Below are 24,130 nucleotides of genomic sequence, written 5' to 3'. Positions count from 1 at the left end.
GTATTCTGGAGGAGTTTGATTACTTTAAGGAAGCATTTATACCAAATTTGAGCAAATGATCTAGGCTGATACTTCCAGTGCAGTACTGAGGGGTTGCTGCACTGTCAGGTGCTCAGGTGAGATGCCAAACTGAGGCCCTGTCTGGCTTCTTGAATTGACATAAAAGATCACATGGCATTATTCAAATAAGAGCCAGGGGAGTTCTCCTGATGCATTGACCAATACTTATCCTTAAACCAACATCACTAAGGAGCATTTAGTTGAGCGCTTAAATGCAAACACATCTACAGGCCAAAGTGCTGGAAACTGGGATTAGAAGGGATAGGTGCTTGATGGCTGGCGCATGCATGATGGGCCAAAGAGCCTCTTTCTACGCTGTGAAGCCCAATGAGCCTGACTCGACGACTAAAACAAATTATCCAATCATCTTTCTCAGCGGTGTTTGTGGGATCTTGCTGTGTGGAATTTAGCTGCAACATTGGATACACTCGAAAGATTACCTCATTGGCTGTAGAGTGCTTTGGGATGTCCTGGGTTGTGGAAGTGACTATATAAATGGAAGGTTATTTTTTTCTTTAACCCTTTGAGAGATATGCAAGCTGGGAGCCCTGCTCCACGCGGGACTCGGATGTTAGACGTTTTAGTTGCTGTGATATGAAGAGTCTAAAGTTCTGTTCCTTTTTCACAAACTCACATTTATTTCATTCCAACAGCCTTTGCAAAAACTCTAACTATACATCACCTCCCAGAGGCCACTGGAAGCCTGACTTCCAACCCTGAATTCTTTCCTCAAACCAGAGATTACAATAGCTTCAAAATCACTAGTCCCACCCCACAAAAAATCATCGACATGCATCATAAAAACGCCAGAAAGATTTCCTTTATAGTGCCAGTAAAACATTGCAGGATCTGCTTTCAACAGGCAACAGCCGAACTTTAACAGAACTGACCTTACCGAAAAATACCAGACTCTAGATGCATCATTTAATCCAGATACACATTTGTTCAACTTTCAGAGTACCCTTCTGTGTTAGCTGCTTCTTTAGGAGGACGGAGAAAAATGTCTCTCTGGAGCTGATGCCCCTGCAAAAAGGCAGCTTTTATATCTATAGATTTGCATTCCCATGCCTTTGTGGCTAATAAAGCCAAGAATATCTTTAAAATAACCTTTCCTACTGTAGGTGGATCTACCCTTAAATTCTGATCTTCTAAGTTTTCTTCAAATCCCCTTACCACAAGCCTGGCCTTATAAGTTCCATCCGGAAGAATCTTTTCCGTGCAAATCCATCTGTGGGATGGATCTTTGTCCTCTATCCGGTACTTCTGTGTATACCCCAAATTCACTCCAACTATGCAATTCTTGCTGTTAAGCTTCTTTGATAACTTTTTCATCTAATTTATTTGAAGCCACCAAAATCTCACGTACATGTGGGCTTCTACTCCCATTAGTATTTGTAGTGTTACTCCGGAATCTGGCCACTCGGGGCTTTTCACAGTAACTTCATTGAAGCCTACTTGTGACAATAAGTGATTTTCATTTCATTTCTTGATAAACTACGTCCCCTCTCCCGCCTGGTATCTCGTTCTGTACTGCTACTGTTTGATCTTTCCCTTCTGCTGTGGGATGTCCTTTCAATAGTTCTCGACCTTTTCCTGCGGACCTGTTCACTATCCGATGTACTATCTGAACTGGCACTGCATTTCTGTGCCCTCCATTTTTGAACTTCGTTTTCCCTATCCATTGTCTTGACTCCTTCCCCTGAATGATGTACATTCAACCAATGTTTATACTTTCCAGTGGCCTTCCCTGCTCTCCTAATAACAGTTGCATCCTTCCATTGACTAGACCCTTCAGGCAAGTATGTCACTTTTGTACCAACTTTTGGCAGTTGCCCTTTCGGAAAAATGGCCTGTTCTAATTCATCAGAAGTGTTGTGTTCCTCCACAGAAACCCTGTCTATATCAGTTAATTGGTCCTCATAGTTCTGTAACACATGCGTACCAGATGACTCTGGTTCCTCATCATGTCTGTCTGCTCTGTCTAAATTTGAAAATTTGTAATCTGTACCCATTATCCTTGATGAATGTACCCTAACAGTTTGATTACCATGTTGCAAAATAATTGTTTTGCCATCTATGCCTAAGATCTTCCCTGGGCCTTTCCATTCATTAGAATTGTCACTCTTATAGTATACCATGCCTCCTTGCTGAAAAACGGCATCTGATGGCCGTACGTTATGTCTTAAAGCTCTGCGAATTCTTTCAGAGACTTCTGCTTCCAAAAAAGCTTTTCTATTGCTATGTAATGCATTTAAATGTTCAGCAAAACCAGAGCTAATTGTAGTCCCCTCCCAAGCTGGAGGCTGGTCATCCAAAATGGACAGAATTTTAGGATTTCTACCAAACACTAATTGATAAGGACTATAGCCCCCAACCATCTGCAATGAATTCTTTGCATGTACTGCCCAGGCTGAAGCTGAATTTAGTCTGCAATTTGGTCGATCTGCCAAAATTTTCCGCAGCATGTCATCGATGACAGCATGATTTATTTTACAGACACCATTACTAAATGGACTTTCTGCAGCCGAATTCATAACTCTGATATTCATGTTTTCACACATATCCCTAAACTCATCATTTGCAAATTCTCCCCCATTGTCCGTAAGGAATTTTGCCAGTGGACCCATTCCTGTCCGTATCCATTTTTCCACGATTTGATCCAGAATTACTCTCTTTTCTTTACTTCGTACAATCGTTGATTGACTAAATCTGCTTGCTAAATCTACAAAATGCTAAATAAATATATTATTTGCTTTATCCCAGATCTTAAGGTCCATGGCTACAATGTTGTTAAAATCCCTGGCCAAAGGTAGGGTTACTATCGGTCGTGCTGGTGTCCTTCTGTACTTCCTACAAACTTCACAGCGGTCACTAACCTGTTCTATCAGTTTAGTATAGTCGTCATCCCTTACCCCTGCATCCTTTAATACATTTTTCAGCCTCCGAGGAGACGGATGTGCAAATTGCCTATGCAGTTTTAATACCACAAGCTTTTTATCAGCTAAAGTCCCGTTTTCAACTGCCATTAACGCATCCTTAACCACTCTACTTGAAATATTATTTGTCAGTAATGGAATACAATAGTGTCCCGACTGTAAATTGTAAGTCCACTGTCTTTCCAAAAACTGTTGCCTTATCCTGTTCCATATCCAGTTTCACGCGTGCTTTCTTCATCGACGGTCTGCTCAGAAGCAAAGGTATCTCACTTGATACAACATCCGTGCTAATGAAATAATTCACTCCGGCAATATTGCAAGGGATCACCACTCTTTTCAGCGACTTCAGAGTATTATCATCCCCAAACCTGAAACTTGTGGAACTTTCAAATTCCTTAACCTTGTTACGATTTTCAGCATTCAAGGAGTCCAGGTAACATTTTAACCAGTCAATTCCACACACAGTAGATGTGCAGCCACTGTCCAATACAGCACAGTTGAAGGATTCTGCAACCAGCACCCTCATTACCGGCGTAAAACCACTTGTCAATAAGACAATGCCTTCTTTCTGGTCACTATCATTTTCCTCTTCTGACTCTTACATGTCATGTGTCGCTTCAAACACTCTATCATAACGAGTTGGACAGTTGAAAGCATAATGGTATCGAGAGTCACATCGAAAACATAGATTTATCATGCCCCGTGCATTTCTGGGGTTCATCTTCCTATTGTAGGTTCTAACTGGGTTTCTGTCTTCATAATTTCCTTGTCTCGGTCTCCTTCTATAGTCTTGAGCCCTGTTCGTTGCCATATGATTTTGCCATCCTGTTAGTAGTGTATCTTCCATATTCTGCCTTATTGTAGGCTGACCTATTTGGGTCATCAGAGCCATCGGAATCGAATGTTTCCCCAGAAACTTTTGTAAAGCTTTTGTCATCTGTTCGAATAAGGTATCCTTATCAGTAAACTGAACTCCTGTCAAAACCAGGAACCTATCCATGTTGCTCACTCTAGCACAGTCAAGTAATTTAAAGGCCAACACAGGTTGTGTTTCTGCAACTTTTATATAGTCTGCCAAATTCCATTATATAGTCTTCCATGGAGATATCCTCCATTTTCCGGAACTTATCAAAATCCGACCAAGCTTCATACGCACTTAACAAGTCATCTTTCTTATAAATCTTATCCATATAATGTAATAAAGTCTCCAGACCTTCTTCTGAGTCTAACTCTTCCAATTCCAGCTCAGAAAGCATTTGTTTTGGATTTTACTGCCATATGGTAGAGAAAGAGCCAATGCCATACCTTGTTTTCTCTTTCCCAAAGCAGTTACTTTAGTCCACATAACTACTGCACTTCTCCATTGGTCGTACGATTCCCTTTCAGAAAATAAGGGAGGATAGTCATATCCAGCCATCTTTATTCTCGGTTCAGCCATATATCCCCTTTTTTTTTTTTCTCACTCACTCCTTGGTTTGATCTGGAAAAGTTGTATCTTTCAACCCTTCACATTTACACAGCAACCATCCTCTGCTACCAATTGTTAGACGTTTTAATTGCTGTGACATGAAGAGTCTAAAGTTCTGTTCCTTTTTCACAAATATACATTTATTTCATTCCAACAGCCTTTGCAAAAACTCTAACTATACATCGCCTCCCAGAGGCCACCTGAAGCCCCTTTATATATCAGTGTCAATTAATGGATACTTAACATAAATGAGACAACTAATTGCAATGTCTCTTTCCCCATTACTTAACATCGGACCCCTGGAACACCAAACTGTTTCAGTCTCAGTATCTTAAAGAAAAACTATTGGAAACTGGGGCGAAATTCTCCCCCAACGGCGGGATGCCCGCCGACTGGCGCCAAAGCCGGCGCAAATCAGACGGGCATCGCGCCGGCAAAAAGGTGCGGAAGTCTCCGCATCTTTGGCGGCCTAGCCCCAACATTGAGGGGCTAGGCCGACGCCGGAGGGATTTCCGCCCCGCCAGCTGGCGGAAATGGCGTTTGTTGCCCCGCCAGCTGGCGCGGAAATGCGGCGCATGCGCGGGAGCGTCAGCGGCCGCTGTCAGTTTCCCCGCGCATGCGCGGGAGCGTCAGCGGCCGCCGAAAGTTTCCCGCGCATGCGCAGTGGGGAGAGTCTCTTCCGCCTCCGCCATGGTGGAGGCCGTAGCGGAGGCGGAAGGGAAAGAGTGCCCCCACGGCACAGGCCCGCCCGCGGATCGGTGGGCCCCGATCGCGGGCCAGGCCACCGTGGGGGCACCCCCCGGGGTCAGATCGCCCCGCGCCCCCCCCCAGGACCCCGGAGCCCGCCCACGCTGCCTGGTCCCGCCGGTAAATACCAGGTTTGATTTACGTCGGCGGGACAGGCAATTCCTGGGCGGGACTTCGGCCCATCCGGGCCGGAGAATCCAGCGGGGGGTCCCGCCAACCGGCGCGGCTGGATTCCCGCCCCCGCCCAATCTCCGGGAGCGGAGACTTCGGCGGGGGCGGGATTCACGGTGGCCAACGGCCATTCTCCGACCCGGCGGGGGGTCGGAGAATGACGCCCCTGAATTGTAAACATTGCATGCACCTCCCAGTCTCCGCTTAGCTGCCCCATGAAACCAAAGGACACCACTGGCCCTCAGTAGAATTAGTTCAAGTGCTTAAATCTCCACCTGCGTTTTTGACAGGATTGTTTTTTTCTTTCCTGTTAAGAGCCCCTGGCGTACAGCTGCTTTACTCAGTTAATGAAGAGGATGAATCAGAATTTTCCAAATGGAGGTGCCATGGACACTCACTTTGCCAACATGAGATCCTTAATACAGGTAACAGGGCACGGGAATGGGATTCAACAAGGGTATTTAGAACGGATTGGTACATGAGTGCAAACCCCACTTGAGGAATTTAAATTCAGTTGATTAACCTGGAATGAAAAAGTCAGCACGCTGGGTTCACAGCCAACAATGCTGAGCGTGTAACTACCAGATTGTTACATAAATCTATCCAGTTCACTAATGCCCTTTAGGGAAGGAAATCTGCCTCCCCATCCTGGTCTGACCTACATGTGACTCCAGATCCATGGCAATGTGGTTGACTCTTAACTGCTCTCTGAAATGGCCTCGCAACTCACTCAGTTGTAAAGAAGGCAGCTCACCACCTACTCCTCAAAGGAAATTCGGGGATGGGCAATGACTGCCTGCATTGTCAGTGACGCACAGATCCCATGAATGAATGAATTTTTAATACTTTTCATGGGATGTATGCACTGTGGGCAAAGCCAGCATTTCCCCCCCTACTCCTAATCACCCTTGAACGGAGTGGCTTGCTCAGCCATTTGAGGGGCAGTTAAGCATCAACCACAGGTAGGCCAGACCAGGTAAGAATGGAGCATTAGTGAACCAGATGGGTTTTCACAATTGAAGATAATTGTCATTACTGAGACTATCTTTAACCAGATTTATTAATGCCGTGAGGGGATTTGAACCTGTGTCCCCTGAGAATTAACCTGGGATAGTAGTCCAGTGATGCTACCTTTGCATCACCGTCTCTCCATTTCCGTGGTACCTTGAAGAACACCTAATACCCTTCGCTCTCTTCTGTTAGCAGGTAAAATTTTAATTAATGTCTAGGTCCACAATTAATGAGACATCAGTTTCCTGTATGGTTTACCTGGTGAGCTTTTTAGTGGCACGCACTAGGACAGTCCCAGGTTCAAACTGACAGTCTGCGCAGGCTGGTTTTACGAATAACACATGATCTCAGTCCTGGAATAGAAAACCAGCCCGCAACTTGTTTCTATCTAGTGACCTGTAAGGAGCCAGGAGAGTCCCTTTCAGAGTCTCAGTTGGGTTCGAAGCCGTACTCTGAACATAACAGGATTGAGTGATTGTGACACGTATTGTGTTAAAACAACAAATGTATTGAATATTGAATTATGATTATAAGAATAGTGTGACAATTATAATTGATAATATATAAAAAGAATACATAAGGGTGATAATATATATAAAAAGGACGAGAGATGACTTTACTGAAAGCTGAAAGCACTTTGTATATATCTGAAGAAAGATCCGACAGGTGTTAGGTTAATCACAAATAGTAACCCCCAATTTGATCTGATTCACACCCCCCCCAAATCGGCATGCACATTACTGTCCCCTTGGTAAATACAGTACCAAGTCACTGAGTAACCTCAATTTACTTTTTAAAATTTAGAGTACCGAATTATTTTCTTTCCAATTAAGGGGCATTTAACGTGACCAATACATCTACCCTGCACATCTTTCGGTTGTGGGGGTGACACCCACGCAAACACGGGGAGAATGTACAAACTCCACATGGACAGTGACCCAGGGCTGGGATTTGATCCCGGGTCCTCAGCACCGTAGGCAGCAGTGCTAACCACAGCCACCCCCGAGTAACCAATAATAATAAAAATCTTTATTGTCACAAGTAGGCTTACATTAACACTGCAGTGAAGTTCATGTGAAAAGCCCCTAGTTGCCACATTCCGCCGCCTGTTCGGGTACACAGAGGGAGAATTCAGAATGTCCAAATTTCCTAACAGCGCGTCTTTCGGGATTCATGGGAGGAAACCGGAGCACCCGGAGGAAACCCACGTAGATGCGGGGAGAACGTGCAGACTCCGCCCAGACAGTGCCCCAAGCCGGGAATCGAACCTGGGATCCTGCAGCTGTGAAGCAACAGTGCTAACCACTGTGCTACCGTGCTGCGCTATGGGTGGGCACGGTGGTCAGTCACTCCATTCCTGGCTCTTCCTCCTGTCGCCCGTGGTTGATGATTCCACCTGACTGCAGCCCAAAGTCTCCGAAGCAACGTCCAATCCAGTCTCTCAAAGCTGGCGACACATTCTATCCCAAAGCAAATCTCAGCTCTTCTCAGTTCTTCTCGCAGGGACCACAAGGCTAAACGGACTTTGTAACATCCAGATTGTTTACATTGCCATCAATCAGGTGTTACGTCCATCAGTTAAACTTCATCTTCTGATGCTTCAGGTGACCACACCAGATAGGATTGCTCAGCAACTTAGTCTGCAGTCCAGGGTCACAGAATGCTGTGGAACAGCACCTCTGAATACATACGATTAAAAACTTATTTTTGTTTTCTAGTTTGAGAAAGTGAAAACAAAAACTTGAACAACAACCGTGCTGGCCAGTATGGAGACGAACCAGATCTAGGGAAACATGTCAACTGCTGATTAATAATAATAATAATAATAATAATAATACTATTATTAATAATAATCTTCATTATTGTCGCAAGTAGGCTTACATTAACAGTGCAATGAAGTTACTGTGAAAAGCCCCTAGTCGCCACATTCCGACGCTTGTTTGGGTACACGGAGAATTCAGAATGTCCAATTCACCTAACAGCACGTCTTTCGGGATTTGTGGGGGGAAACCGGAGCGCCCGGAGGAAACCCACGCAGACACGGGGAAAACGTGCAGACTCCTAACAGACAGTGACCCAAGCCGGAAATCGAACCTGGGACCCTGGCGCTGTAAAGCAACTGTGCTACTATTTATTTCTCCAGTACTACTTTGTTTACAAATGTTAATTTATTTCAGTTAGTAGCTTGATCCTCCAGTATTCCAAGAAGGTTCTTTGTATCTTCCTTCATGAAGACATACAAAATATTTGTTTAGTTACTCTGCCATTTCCTTATTCTCCGTTATAAATTTTCCTGTCTCTGCCTGTCGTGGGCCCACATTTGTTTTTTGCTGTATTATCCATGTGTGCAGCACAATGGTTAGCACTGCTGCCTCTCCAGGGACCCAGGTTCAATTCCAGCCTCGGGTGACTGTCTATATGGAGTTTGCACTTTCTCCCCGTGTCTGTATGGGTTTCCTCCGGGTGCTCCAGTTTCCTCCCACAGTCCAAAGATATGCAGGTTAGGTGGATTGGCCACGCAAAATTGCCTCTTAGTGTCCAAAAGGTTAAGTGGGTTATGGGGATAGGGTGGAAGTGTGGACATATGTTAGGGTGCTCTTTCCAAGGGCCAGTGTAGACTCGATGGGCCGAATGGTCTCCTTCTGCACTGTAAATTCTATGAGTCCTCTTTACATATCTATAGAAACTTTTGCAATCAGTTTTTTGCTAGTTTACTTTAATATTCTACTTTTTATCGGTTTCTTAGTCCTCCTTTGCTGAATTCTAAAATTCTTACTACCTTTTTGGCAACTTCATATGCCTTGTCATTTGATCTAACACAATCTTTAACTTCTCTTGTTAGCCATGGTTGGATCACCTTTCCTGCTGGGATTTGTACCTCAAAATAATGTAAATTTGTCGTAAACCATATATTAATTATTTTTAATACTATCCATTGTCTTTGCCATCATACCTATTAATGTAGTTTCCCAATCAGTCTAAGCCAATTTTTCCCCCACACCTTTGTTATTTCCTTCATTTAGATTTACAACCCTAGTTTCAGATTGAACTGCACCACTTTCAAACTTGATGTAAAATTCCATCATATTATGGTCACTCTTGCCTAGCAGCTCCTTTATAGCGAGATTATTAATCAGCCCTTTCACATTGCATATTGCTGTCCATTCTAGTCGAATGTAAGTTGTTTTGCTTTTCAAACGTGCTTATACTAAAGCGCACCCAGTGATCTAACACACCCCTCTCTTTGTATTCCAGTCCTGCTTCTACCCATAAAGTACTAGGCTTGATAATGCATCAACTGCGCTGTGTATTAAATAGCCGCAGTGGATAAAACCGCCAGTGCACATTCAGCTGTTTAAAAATCCTGATTGTGACTTTGCTCGTGCAGTGATGTCGGGGAGGTTGTGTACGGTACCTGGTGTGAACATTGTTGAATCCCAATGGGTCCACAGCCAGCAGAAATTGTAACTGTCACCTGCAGAAATTAGATTTTCATTTTCAACGTTGCTGTTGCCTGGAGGGGGTGGGGAGCCAGCCTCTCTTCAGCTGGTCCTCCAGAACCCTGGTGATAGCATTGTCACTCCCTTTGTATTAGAGAACTGCTGACACTATGGAAATGCTGTAGCACAAAGTGGCAAGAGTAATTTGTACATGGGATTCGCCACCGGATGCACAAAGTTAATTCTCATCATCATACTGAGCCGTGACATGATCTTCAATTCCCTTTCAGATTTTGGACTCTGAGCTCTTTGAGCTAATGCACCAGAATGGCGATTACACCCACTTTTACTTCTGCTATCGCTGGTTCCTGCTGGATTTCAAAAGAGGTAAGCGCGAGGGTTCCCGTTGATTTACAAAGGGTAGCTTCATAGTCACTTTGCTTTCCCCATCTTTTTTTTTAAGCCGCTTACTTCCCACTTGTGGCACAGTGGGAAGCGTCCCTACCTCTGAGCCAAAAGCTCCGGATTCAGGTCCAACCCCAGGACTTTATTAGGAGAACAAAGGTAGTTTTAAGGGAATTATGTTTGTATTGGTAAACATTAGTAATAAGTTATAGTTTTAAGTGGGTTTAATTTAATGTTTCTATGTCTGGAAAGCTAACCTATAGTTAGATTCATGCTGGACAAAGGTGTTTGTATGTGTGGGGGTTGGTTGAGTTCCAACTGTGTTTCTATTGTGCTTAAGAGAGGTTCTGCGCATGCGCACCGATGAGCGGGCACGCATTTTTTTGAAGGCCGCCCGCAGTCGGCATTGTTAAAAGCCGGATGCTGAGGTTGTTGCGTGCGAATTTGCGCAATCGGGAGCGCCGCGACGGATGGCTCCTGACACCCCCCCGCGACCCACCCGCAGGTCGCGACCCCCACTTTGAAAATGCCTGCTCTATACCCATCTTTCCCATATAACTGTCTAAATGCTTTTTAAAAGACAAAATTGTACCTGCCTCTACTACCGCCTCTACTACTGCCTCTGGCAGCTCGTTCCTGACACTCACCACGCCCTGTGTGGAAAAAATAGACCCTCTGGACGTCATGTGTATCATTTATGATTCGTGCTTGTGTATATAAATGAATGTTACTGTCAAAATAAGCGTGCCGTGAAACGTCACTTAAAATGACTATTTTTTGGCACAGAACTCTTGTACGAGGATGTGTTCGCCGTGTGGGAGGTCATCTGGGCAGCAAAATATATCTCCTCTGAGCACTTTGTCCTTTTCATTGCCTTAGCTCTGGTGGAAGTTTACCGTGAGATCATTCGTGATAACAACATGGATTTCACGGACATTATAAAGTTTTTCAATGGTGAGTTCGCCCCCCTGCAGCCTCACATTTGCCTCTTTGTGTTTCTCTTAGTATGTATGAAAGTTTTGCTGTCTTTTTTTTGCTGCTTCATCTGTCTGACTCTGAATGTCCAGCTGGTAATCTCAGGGCATTCTGTTGGCATTCGTAGCCACTGACCCAAAAAGCTGAAGTGGCAATGTCCTCATTTGCTTGGGCAAGGAATGGTTTTTAGCGCAGGAAGACTTACAGAGGAAAGAAAGAACATTTAAATCCCAATCAAGCTGTCTGCAAAACTTGGAGAACGACAGCAGCGTTATCTGTTATCTTGCCCCGTTTACCATTCTTGAGTCAGCCTAGATGCTCTCAACAGATCAGGAGCTTTGGGGGTGCCATCACTGCCAGCCCCAGTCCTATCGTTGATTTTTCAGCACTGAATAGCAATGACTGAGTTTCTTTATGGCAAACCAGCCTGGGATGAGGCCCAATTATAATGCCCCTATTGGCTGAAATCGGCTAATTCAGGATAGACTGAGGATCACATCTGCCTATTTAGTTATGGTCCAGCAGCACACCAGTTCTACATTCACTGCCTCCATTCGTGAGTCTAGGAGATGGCGTACCATTCTTCTCTAGTCAGATTTAGAACTGTAACTTCTGGTGGAGTGACAATTGATTCGGCCTGGGGTTGTGGGGATAGGGCGGGGGAGTGGGCCTGGGTAGGGTGCTCTTTCGGAGGGTCGGTGCAGACCCGAAGGGCCAAATAGCCACCCTCTGCACTGTAGGGATTCTATGGTTCTGTGGTAACACTAGCTGCCATAAAACAGATAAACTTAAAGGTCCAGCCACTGAGAAGCATGGGGTCTGTGTCTTTTGGAGGTAGGGTGTGTGTGTGTGTTTGGGGGTGGGAGGCGGGGGTCCAAGGGAAGTCAGGGGGTGTAGTTTGGCGAATGGGAGCAGCCATGGTAGTTGGGTCAGTACTACAATTATCCAGATGTTAGAAGTGGTTTTAATTTTTCTAACGTTTTCTTGGTAACTATTGATGTAAGACAGTCAGAACCATCAAAGTTTGTAATTTAAATCCCATTGTCGGGAGGTTCCCTTTGAAGGGAATCGGAAGTTTGAACTTCCTGGGCGATTGCCATGCAATCCTTACCTGGGAACCTCTGGGGGGCGTGTTGGGCTACTTCCACTCCAACACACTGCCCTGGAGCTTCGAATGTTATGGGCCATCATTCGTTGTTAACACAGAATGTTTCCAGGGATGCAGTTTTGTGAAGGTTTTAGATCGAGTAAATAAAGGGAAACTGCTTCCGTAGTCTGAAAGGTTGATGACCAGTATTAAAGCGATTGGCCAAAGTACCAGAGGGGGGGACACGAGGAAAGGCTTTGTCATGCAATGAGTGTTTCACGGTTTGGAATGTGCTGGCTGAAAGGACGGAGCAAACCGATCCAGTAGCAGCTTTCAAAATGGAATTGGATAAACTGCTTGAAGGGGAAATAATGTTGATGCTGTATTTTCTGCTTCAGAAATGGCGGAGCGTCACGACGCCCAGCAGATCCTGAGGATTGCACGCGAGCTGGTCTACAAGGTGCAGACACTGATAGAGAACAAGTGATGGGACTGAGGGAGCAGGAAAGGTATGCAGATACTCAGCTTCCAGCTCGCAAAGCTTGAGTGGGGGACCTCCCTCGTCTCTCCCCCGCTCTCTCTTTCTCTCCTTGCACCGGCTCCTGTTGCCCTACACTGGAAAACGATGACTCCAGAGATTGAGTTGGTCACTTCTTCCGTACTTCAGAGGACGCCGCACGCTGAATGGAAAATGCAAGGCAGAAAAAGAGTTGCGTTCGCTTTTTCCCCCCTCCCGATAAGGTTCACCAATCACATTTTAGAGATGCTTTAACGTAGTTTATAAAACCACATTTTCCTTTACGTTCCTTTCCCGTCTCTGCCCACTTTTCTTTGTGTGTGTGTTTTATTTTATTTTTTTAAATCTCAATGAGTGCCTAAATATTAAATGTGCGGCAAAGAAAAACCACCTTTCACCATCCACGTTATATTCCTGTACCCCAGACTGGTACCTCCTAAACACTAAACTAAGAAAAATTGGGGATCTCCCCCCACACACACCCCCGATCTTTGCATTTGTGAAGTCCAGTGTTTTTTAACTTCTGCTGACCGAGTGATTGGATTTGAATGGACCAGTGTATATTTGGAATACCTTTCAGCTTAGATCGATCCAATTTTCTGGACTATTTTAGCATGTTTACATCGAAATATGATATTTTAGTTTTATTGAAGAATGTTGCCAATGACTAGATGTTCTACAATTCTCTATGTCTCTGTAATTCTGAAGACTCCCAAAACGTTGGGAATACATTTCTTCGTGTTCTGCAGTATTTGCTATCTTTAAAAAGATTAATGGTTGAACCTTGTGATATGTCCATCATGTAATTCTGGATTGAGTGGAATCTTTTTGGGTGTTTGCAGGTAACCAAACTGATTCCGATCCAGGAAGCCAGTGCTGGCCTGTAACGTGCTATTGGTTCACCCAATGCCCCACTATTTATTTGCGTCTCTTGTAGTTTGGCCCCAATGGTTGGGTCATTGTATGTCTAAGCTGTGGACTTCCCCCAGCAACAGCCGGCAACGCTGTTCCTAGAGGTTAGTCGCTGGGATTTAAGCAAGAGCTGGGGCAAGGGGACAAGGCTTTGATGTTAGTTTGCCTCCTGCTCCTTCTCCCCGCGTTAAAATTCCTCATCTCTGCATGAAGCTTTTTTCCAGTGAACCAACTAGTTGAAGAGACAGGAAGCCCTGAGACCCAAACTTTTTCTGATCTAATCATCAAAAACTCAACTTCTGAGCCCTGTACGTCACTAGAGTACAAGACTCGATTGAAGCTATATCAGAAATGTGTTGTGTGTATTTTTATTTCTGCACTGATTTGTATTTTCCTCAGCCATTTTCTTCTCCTTCGTACCTTATTCCTGAAGACACTGACTCGTTATTGACAAGGATTCAAAGACGCTAAGCACTTTGTTTTGTACTCCTGTGTCCATTAGTCAAATGCACGCCCTAAAAGACACCAGATTATTTAACTATAGGTTGAGTGGGCACCATCAGAGCGAAGCCCATTCTTGCTCATGTGATGTCCGCTCCTGACTGCAATGGTCACAGGAGGTAGCAGGAATGGCCACTTTTTCTCTCCTATTCCTAATCTAGGGGAACTGAGGTCAACTGTTGCATCCTTTTCCTCCCGCCCTGGCTGTGATTGCCTCATGGAACATAGATTGCGAATAGCGTGGGACGTTCCAGATTTCTGTAGCCAACCCACTCCCTGGGCGAACTCGCTGAACCAGCGGCCACGTTCCCACCCTCCCTGCAACACAGTTTGGAATCTCTTGTACCGAGCGTGAAGAAGAAAATTTCCTGACATTTCATAGAATTTACAGTGCAGAAGGAGGCCATTCGGCCCATCGAGTCTCTCTGAAAGAGCACCCTACCCAAGCCCACACCTCCACCCTATCCCCATAACCCAGTAACCCCACCCAACACTAAGGGTAATTTGTCATGGCCAATCCACCTAACCTGCACATCTTTGGACTGTGGGAGGAAACCGGAGCACCTGGAGGAAACCCAAGCACACACGGGGAGAACTTGCAGACTCCGCACAGACAGTGACCCAAGCCGGGAATCGAACCGGGGACCCTGGAGCTGTGAAGCAATTGTGCTAATCACCATGCTACCGTGCTGCCCTCCCATTTGCCCCTCCATGACTCTCAACGGCAAAAGCAAGTGTCCCGTTCTGACTGTCGCTGGCCAGTCTGGTGACTTCACACTAGCCGGGTTCTGAAACTGGGACCACGCAACCAAACAGAACTGGCACCAATCGCCGTGCAGGCTGATGTGCTCGTGTGGCTATTATTCAGCATTGAACAGAAGCCCATTGGCAAAACGTGTGACTCAAAACAAAATCACTGATGTGTGGATGCATTAGCTTGAATAAGCCTGCCGTTACGATCTAACCGCAGTATGCAGTAAAGCTACAATCGGAGTGCATTGAAAGAATGGGCAGTGCGTGCAGTTTTTCTTCTCTCTAAATTCCTTTTTGTCCCTTACGGTTCGTCCCAGCCAATTTATTGTGGCATGCACACCCACATTTCCCCACTGTGCACTCCTGCTGGGTAATGCCAATATTGACACTCGGAAGTGTCAGTGTTACTGATCACGCTCAAGTGCCAAGGATCGGAGGTGGCATCTCGATAACCTAAGTTACAGTGCCCCGTCACACGAATCTTAGGCCTTTCGATTTTTATTTTTAGTTTACAGTTGTCCGGGGGCTTTGCTAACGTTGAGGTTGAGGCTACATCCGTGCAGGGGGAAATGGATGCAACATGACCACTTAAAGACGTTTGAGAGTCTACCCAGAGACAAAGAACAAAGTGTTTATTAATTGGGTCAAATTTGCCAAGGATTTTCTGTGTGGCTACGTGACAGACACGTGACTTTTATATAGATAAATTTGAGTGGGGGCGTAAATCTCTTTTATTTTAGCAAAACTAAATGTCAGATTTAACTTTTTTATCACAGTCATTTAGGCACTTCAGCTTGAATTAGCCTCTGACCCACACTGTCTAAAATCTACCTCAGATAGCCGAGTTGTGTGATGAATTCCCTAGTGTAAATAAAACACTTTTACAAGCAGTCAGCATTCACACACTTAGAGAATCGGTATTCTTCTTCTCCTTAATTTACTTAAAACATCGCCTTTCTTGGTTGTATTTGAAAATAGAAACAAGCGTATCTTATTTACGTTTCTACCTGGCCTCTGAAGCGTTTGGGGGGGGGGGGGGGGGGGGGGTATATTTCCCCGTGTCTTTCTATTCCTAAAGAAGTTTCTTGATTTCCCACTATAACTTGTGCAGAAAATCAGCCTCAGAAAAGAAATGTAAATGGCCATTTCTGCAGGACTTCTGACAATATTCTGAAGTGAAATTAATTGAAGCATTACTGTACACCCATTGTCTTGCACCTCATTGCCGGCTTCAAGGCCACACCCAGCGGGTCATTGGCATCCCGTGAGTGAGAACCGTTATTGAGAGACAATCCCCCAGGCCTCTAACAGAATTCAGCTACAGGGCAGAAACTGGATAAAGGTGGTGTTTTTTAAAGAATTGCAAAGGGACTAAATTCTTGGAATGAGGGGAGGGTTGAAGGACCAAAGTTGTCTTTTCGTTCCACTCTCCCTGTGAGGAGGAGAATCCAATTGATGCTCGGGACAAAGCAATAGAGGCAGAAACTCTTTGAAAGCTGCTGTTGAATGTTCCTATCCCACTGGTGCAGATTAATCTGTTGCGAAATCTGGGTGAAGGGGAAAAAGCTAGTACCCCGTCATGATTAAAAGGACTAGGAGAGAAGACCAATCCATGATGGATGATGCAACGCCAGGTTTTAAGAGCCCATTCATTGTAGGTCAAATGGCAGAATCGAAGTAGGCCAGGGAGCGTTAAGGCCTGGGAAAGATTGAGTTAGACTAGGAGGCAATAAATACATATTCCTATGTCCTTTATCCGCCAGCATTTTTATGCTTCATACTTAAGCATTCCAAGTGATGGAGAAAGAACTTTTAAAATTCACAAGATAGCTTGTGCAGTTTCCCAAGAGTTTTGGATAATATCACCATTGATCTGATGATAGCCAACAACTAGTTTTGGTAGGTAAAGGGTTAGGCACAGGGGCAAAGCCAGGTAAATGGAGTTTAGGTGCTGATCATCCAGGACTAAAGTGAACGGTTGAGCGGCCAGGAGGGTATGGATGGTCCACACCTGCTCTTCAGAATCGCAGCACTGTTACGGTGCAGAAGGAGGCCATTCAGCCCATTGTGTCTGCACCGGCCCTCCAAAAGAGCATCATGACTTGGTGCCACTCTCCCCCCCCCCCCCCCCCCCCCCCGGTACCCCTGCACCGTTTCTAATCAACATTCCTATTGTAATGTGGCGCACCTTTTAAAAAGCAGGTTTACATTTGCTAAATGTTTTAACCGTGATTGTAATTTTTTTTTTAAATTACTGCGGAACAATTGGGAAATATCCTCTCTCGAAATACGCCACACAGTGGGGTTAAGTTGCTCTTTCAATGAGCAATAGGAGAGCGCCTTTTTTCTTTATAATCAGATCCAGAAATTAAAATGTGGAATCCTGAAACTTGGAAGCACGCGATTTCTGAAAACGATTTTGTTTTTTATTAGCAAGTTGCTCAGCCCAACAACTTAGATTTCTAGCACCTTTCGAGTAGGAAGGACCCCCCACACAGGTCCTCCATTAGAGAAGAAAGCACAAGTGTCTTCTTGCTCAGATTTTCACCCTGTACTTCTTAGACTTTTACTGCTTATGAAATATATAAATGTTTGGCTTCTGCTTTAACCCTTGTTGAGGCGATGATTGTGTTCTATAATTGGACTTTGTGTAATATTCTGTTTGTAAGTACTGTACATATTTAACTTGTAAATTGTCAGTGTTAACCTGTTGTATTTCTTGTATTCTGTTTGTGTTCTGCTGAAAACAGCTGACTTTGTTCCAAATTTATGGAGCATTTCTTTCAACATGTGGCCATCGACCAGGCCGAGTTAAATCTCCCACTCGCTCTTTCTCCCTCCCACGCTTTCTCCCTCTCAAAGAGTCTTTTCATTTTAAGTTCATTGCATTCCGAGTGGAGCGATTGTTTCAAAGTTTTGCAAATTGCGTTATATTGGGTAATCCTTTCAGACAATAAGCTTCATTCTGCAGAGTCCCTGCGCAAAGAGGGGGAGTAAAGAATAGGGAATGCTACTAGCAAAGGCTGGCTGACAGTTTGGCCTTGTGGCATGGTTAACCTCAGTCAGCACCCTGGGGCCCCGCAGGGAAGAAGCCCAGAAGAGGGGGCTTTGAATTTCTAGTGAGTCCCACTCGTCTCCTCCAGGGGTCAACTGAAAATTCAGTGATGGGGATGAATCACCGATCACGTTATCGTAACATCTTCAGGATTGAAATGCCTGACAACAGTTCACTCCAGGGCTGTACACAGTCTGACGCTGCGGCTTGACCACAGCACAGCTGTGATTTTGTCTGATAACTATTACATTAGCATTGCGAAAATGATAGGTGCATTTTGCAGAGCCCTCACCTGTCTGTACAATCAAACTACTAATCCAAAACGGTCAGCAAAATCCTCAATCAACTTGCCCCGATGAAAGTGCAGATTGGAACTGGATTGGAATTTATTTTAGTAATAGTATTTATTTTCTTTAAACCAGATCATAATTACCCCACTATTTGTAGCTGCTTAACTACACTGCTTATTATTTAATCAGAAATATTCTGCACTGCAGGAGTTGGGGAGGGGGAAGAACAAAATCTATACTTCACAGCACCAGTCATTCGCCAAAGGGCATAATTTGCCTCAGGTTTCCAACCTGCTCAATGAGCCTGGGAATGGCCATGTGCAACATTGCTGCATGAACCCCAAATACAACTGTATCAAAGTTCACGGTCTGCTCTTTCGATGGAGGCCTCAGACAGGTGAACACTTGGATTAAAAGGCTGGGTTTGTGCGCTGATGTACACACAGTGTCATTTCTGAGTGATTATTTATTTCCCCAACCTCGACCGGAACGTGAATGTTACAAATAAATCTGAAGCTTGCACTGCCTTTGAGATGTGGTCGGGTTGATAAGCTCTTACAGCTGTGAATCAATGTGTGCAACTCTCGTTTACTCAGTACCTTTGTTATGTTGTACATGTGAGACTGCACCTTAAAAACTTTGTGTCATGCATTACTTATTTATTTTGGGATTTTCTTCACTCTCTCTGTTGAAGGATGTACCTTGAATGTAATGTTGTATCAATAAAATAGTGTCTCTGCATTATTTTGTTGTCTGTTGTGCAGTCGTGTCTGACATCCCGAAAAGGTGACGCTGGAGAAAGAATCATTAACTATTCAGCAGCCTCTCCCCGAGGCACCTGGCAGCCAATTGTTGAATTGCAGTCAGTGTTACTTAAGTTAATGGGGGCTGCCAATTTGTACACAGCAAGCTCCCGCAATCTGATTTTTATTAAATGGAAGACTACCCGATCATTTAATTTATTTCGCGCTCATGGGACCTTGCTGTTGGCTATATAAAATTTGTTATCTTACCGCAGCTGTATAGGGCCTTGGTAAGACCACACCTGGGGTATTGTGGGCAGTTTGGGGCTCCCTACCTAAGAAAGGAGGAAGCGTGGCATAGGTTCACCAGACTGATGCCTGGGGTGGCACGATTGTCACATGAGGAGAGATTGGGTCGCTGGGCCTATATTCACTGGAATTTACCAGAATTAGAGGGAATCTGATTGAAATGTAGGAAATTCTGACGTGGCTGGACAGACTTGTTTCCTCTGGCTGGGTCAAGTCACACAACAAGGTGTCACAGTCTCAGAATGCGGGGTAGGCCATTTAGGACTGAGCTGAGGAGTTATGTCTTCACTGGAGGGTGGTGAACCTGCGGAATTCTCTGCCACAGGAGGCTATGGACGACAAGTCACTGAATATATTTAAGAAGGAAATAGACTTCTAAACTCTAACGTTGCCAAAAGATATAGGGAGAGTGTGGGAATATGGTGTTGAGATAGAGGATCAGCCATCATCATATTAATAGAATTTACAGTGCATTCGGCCCATCGACTCTGCACCGGCCCTTGGAAAGAACACCCTACTTAAGGCCACAATCCCACCCTATCCCAGTAACCCCACCTAAACGTTTTGGACACTAAGCGCAATTCAGCATGGCCAATCCACCTAACCGGCACATCTTTAGACTGTGGGAGGAAACCGGAGCACCTGGAGGAAACCCACGCAGACACGGGGCGAACGTGCAAACTCCATACATACAGTCACCCGAGGTCGGAATTGAACCTGGGTCCCTGGAGCTGTGAAGCAACAGTGTTAACACTGTGCCGCCCACTATTGAATGGTGAAGCAGACTCAAAGGGCCAAATGGCCTACTCCTGCTCCAATTTCTATGTCTAAAACCAGGGTTTTTACTATTCGCTGCTCTTCAAGTAATACCATAGAACCTTTAGTATCGCCTTGACCAAGGATGCAGAGTCTTAATCTGTCACCTCCTCCAAGAATGTAGCACACTGTCAACACTGGACAATCAGCTGATGATGAAGCCTGAAATCACAACCATCTAAATTAGTGAAAGGAGTGCTACCTCTGAACCAATAAGAACAGAGTTTTGCATGGAATGTGCACCAACACTCCGTGTGTAACCATAGGGATAAAGAGAGGACACTTGGATATGACACTAGATGATGAAGGGTGAGTGTAGAACTGTCCATCAGTAAAATCACTGCTTCCAGAAAAAGAGGAGGAAACAGATACTAGAAATATTTGGCTTGGAGTTGCCAAAAAGTTACATACTGCGCCTGCAATGTTCATAGTCTGTCACTAGCACAATGCAGGAGTTCTCTCACAAAGAAGCACACCCATTGGCTGGATTTCACAGGGGGCAATGACTGCCTACTGACAGGGCGACCCCCTCTCTACCCAGCCTGCAGTCTGATCCCTCTCTACGCAGCCCACAATCTGACCCCTCTCTACATAACCAACGAAACATTGTTCGCCATGCAAGAGCTAAGATTTGAAAAATGCAGTAAAGCTGGTAAAGCAATCATGTGGGCCTACCAACAGGAAGAAACAGCTGGTGATTGGTCAAACAGCAAACAGTGGGAAGGTAGGTTTTTAAGGTGGATCCCAGAGCCCAGAGGAATGGGGAGCCAGAGGGGCTAAAGCAGGGCTTCAAAACGAGAGAAGAAGCTGGTTCCTAATGTGAGAATGAGAGAGAGGAGATAGTGTGAGGATGAGAGAGAGAGGAGATAGCGTGAGGATGAGAGTAAGGAGATAGTGTAGAAAGGATATAGATAGTGTGGGAATGAGAGAAAGGAGATAGTGTAGAAAGGAGATAGTGTGAGAATGAGAGAGAGGAGATAGTGTGAGGATAGAGGAGATAGTGTAGGAATGAGAGAGAGGAGATAGTGTGAGGATGGGAGAGAGGAGACAGTGTGAGGATAGAGGAAATAGTGTGGGAATGAGAGAGGAGATAGTGTGAGGATGAGAGAGAGGAGATAGTGTGATGAGAGAGGAGATAGTGTGGGAATGAGAAAGAGATTGTGAGGATGGGACCGAGGAGATAGTGTGGGAATGAGAGAGAGGAGATAATGTGAGGATGAGAGAGCGGAGATAGTGTGGGAATGAGAGAGAGGACATAGTGAGGGAATGAGAGAGAGGGGATTGTATGAGGATGAGATAGGAGATAGTGTGAGGATGGGAGAGAGGAGATAGTGTGAGGATGAGAGAAAGGAGATAGATAGTGTAGAAAGGAGATATATAGTGTGGGAATGAGAGAGAGGAGATAATGTGAGAATGGGAGACAGAGGAGATAGAAAGTGTGAGAATGAGAGAGGAGATAGTGTGAGGATAGAGGAGATAGTGTAGGAATTAAAGAGAGGAGATAGTGTGAGGATGAGAGGGAGGAGATAGTGTGAGGATGGTAGAGGAGATAGTGGAAGAATGAGAGAGGGGATAGTGTGAGGATGGGAGAGAGGAGATAGTGTGAGGATGAGAGAGGCGATAGATAGTGTGAGGATGAGAGACAGGAGATAGTGTAAGAATGAGAGAGAGGGGATAGTGTGAGAATGGGAGAGAGGAGATAGTGTGAGGATGGGAGAGAGGAGATGGTGTGGGGATGGGAGAGAGGAGATAGTGTGAGGGTGAGGGACAGGAGATAGTGTGAGGATGAGAGACAGGAGATAGTGTGAGAATGAGAGAGAGGAGATAGTGTAAGAATGAGAGAGAGGGGATAGTGTGAGGATGGGAGGGAGGAGATAGTGTGAGGATGGGAGGGAGGAGATCGTGTGAGGATGAGAGGGAGGAGATAGGTAGTGTGAGAATGGGAGAGAGGAGATAGTGTGAGGATGGGAGAGAGGAGATAGTGTGGGGATGGGAGAGAGGAGATAGTGTGAGGATGAGAGAGAAGATAGTGTGAGGATGGGAGAGAGGAGATAGAGTGAGGATGAGAGAGGAGATAGTGTGAGGATGAGAGAGGAGATAGAGTGGGGATGAGAGAGGCGATAGTGTGAGGATGAGAGAGGAGATAGATAGTGTGAGAGATAGGCGAGAGAGTGACGAGATGGTGTGAGAGAGACAGGAGAGAGATCGTGTGAGAGAGACAGGAGAGAGACGAGATGGTGTGAGAGGCAGGAGAGAAAGGAGATGGTGTGAGAGAGAGGTGGTGTGAGAGAGACAGAGGAGAGAGATGGTGTGAGAGAGACAGAGGAGAGAGATGGTGTGTGAGAGACAGAGGAGAGAGATGGTGTGTGAGAGACAGTGGAGAGAGATGGTGTGAGAGAGACAGAGGAGAGAGATGGTGTGAGAGAGACAGGAGAGAGAGAGGACATGGTGTGAGAGAACAGGAGAGAGAGAGGAGATGGTGAGAGTGACAGGAGAGAGAGAGAGATAATGTGAGAGAGACAGGAGAAAGAGGAGATGGTGTGACAGAGACCGGAGAGAGAGAGAGGAGATCCAGTGAGAGAGAGAGAGAGAGAGGAGATGGTGAGGGACAGGAGAGAGAGAGGAGACAAAAGAACAAAGAACAAAGAAATGTACAGCACAGGAACAGGCCCTTCGGCCCTCCAAGCCCGTGCTGACCATGCTGCCCGTCTAAACTAAAATCTTCTACACTTCCTGGGTCCATATCCCTCTATTCCCATCCTATTCATGTATTTGTCAAGATGCCCCTTAAATGTCACTATCGTCCCTGCTTCCACCTCCTCCGGCAGCGAGTTCCAGGCACCCACTACCCTCTGTGTAAAAACTTGCCTCGTACATCTCCCCTAAACCTTGCCCCTCGCACCTTAAACCTATGCCCCCTAGTAATTGACCCCTCTACCCTGGGGAAAAGCCTCTGACTATCCACTCTGTCTATGCCCCTCATAATTTTGTAGACCTCTATCAGGTCGCCCCTCAACCTCCTTCGTTCCAGTGAGAACAAACCGAGTTTATTCAACCACTCCTCATAGCTAATGCCCTCCATACCAGGCAACATTCTGGTAAATCTCTTCTGCACCCTCTCTAAAGCCTCCACATCCTTCTGGTAGTGTGGCGACCAGAATTGAACACTATACTCCAAGTGTGGCCTAACTAAGGTTCTATACAGCTGCAACATGACTTGCCAATTCTTATACTCAATGCCCCGGCCAATGAAGGCAAGCATGCCGTATGCCTTCTTGACCACTTTCTCCACCTGTGTTGCCCCTTTCAGTGACCTGTGGACCTGTACTCCTAGATCTCTTTGACTTTCAATACTCTTGACGGTTCTACCATTCACTGTATATTCCCTACCTGCATTAGACCTTCCAAAATGCATTACCTCACATTTGTCCGGATTAAACTCCATCTGCCATCTCTCCGCCCGTCTCCAAACAATCTAAATCCTGCTGTATCCTCTGACAGTCCTCATCGCTATCCGCAATTCCACCAACCTTTGTGGCGTCTGCAAACTTACTAATCAGACCAGTTACATTTTCCTCCAAATCATTTATATATACTACAAAGAGCAAAGGTCCCAGCACTGATCCCTGTGGAACACCACTGGTCACAGCCCTCCAATTAGAAAAGCATCCTTCCATTGCTACTCTCTGCCTTCTATGACCTAGCCAGTTCTGTATCCACCTTGCCAGCTCACCCCTGATCCCGTGTGACTTCACTTTTGTACTAGTCTACCATGAGGGACCTTGTCAAAGGCCTTACTGAAGTCCATATAGACAACATCCACTGCCCTACCTGCATCAATCATCTTAGTGACCTCCTCGAAAAACTCTATCAAGTTAGTGAGACACAACCTCCCCTTCACAAAACCATGCTGCCTCTCACTAATACATCCATT

General features: G+C 45.3%; 1 protein-coding gene across 2 annotated transcripts in view; it reads left to right on the top strand.

Moving 5' to 3' along the window:
• sgsm2 (small G protein signaling modulator 2) overlaps positions 1-19,072 on the top strand; it is a 304,851-nt gene extending 285,779 nt beyond the window's left edge. For both annotated transcript variants that reach the window (XM_072469759.1, XM_072469760.1), the window contains 4 exons: positions 5,698-5,807; positions 10,124-10,220; positions 11,025-11,192; positions 12,699-19,072. In XM_072469759.1, the coding sequence (XP_072325860.1) occupies positions 5,698-5,807; positions 10,124-10,220; positions 11,025-11,192; positions 12,699-12,787 (464 nt within the window). In that variant the 3' untranslated portion in view covers positions 12,788-19,072. The remainder of the gene's footprint in view (positions 1-5,697; positions 5,808-10,123; positions 10,221-11,024; positions 11,193-12,698) is intronic.
• Positions 19,073-24,130: the final 5,058 nt, after the last annotated feature.

Source organism: Scyliorhinus torazame, chromosome 12, assembly GCF_047496885.1.
Source record: "Scyliorhinus torazame isolate Kashiwa2021f chromosome 12, sScyTor2.1, whole genome shotgun sequence".
NCBI lineage: Eukaryota > Metazoa > Chordata > Chondrichthyes > Carcharhiniformes > Scyliorhinidae > Scyliorhinus > Scyliorhinus torazame.
The sequence above is the reverse complement of the archived record's forward strand: the minus strand, read 5'-3'. Positions and strand labels throughout refer to the sequence as shown.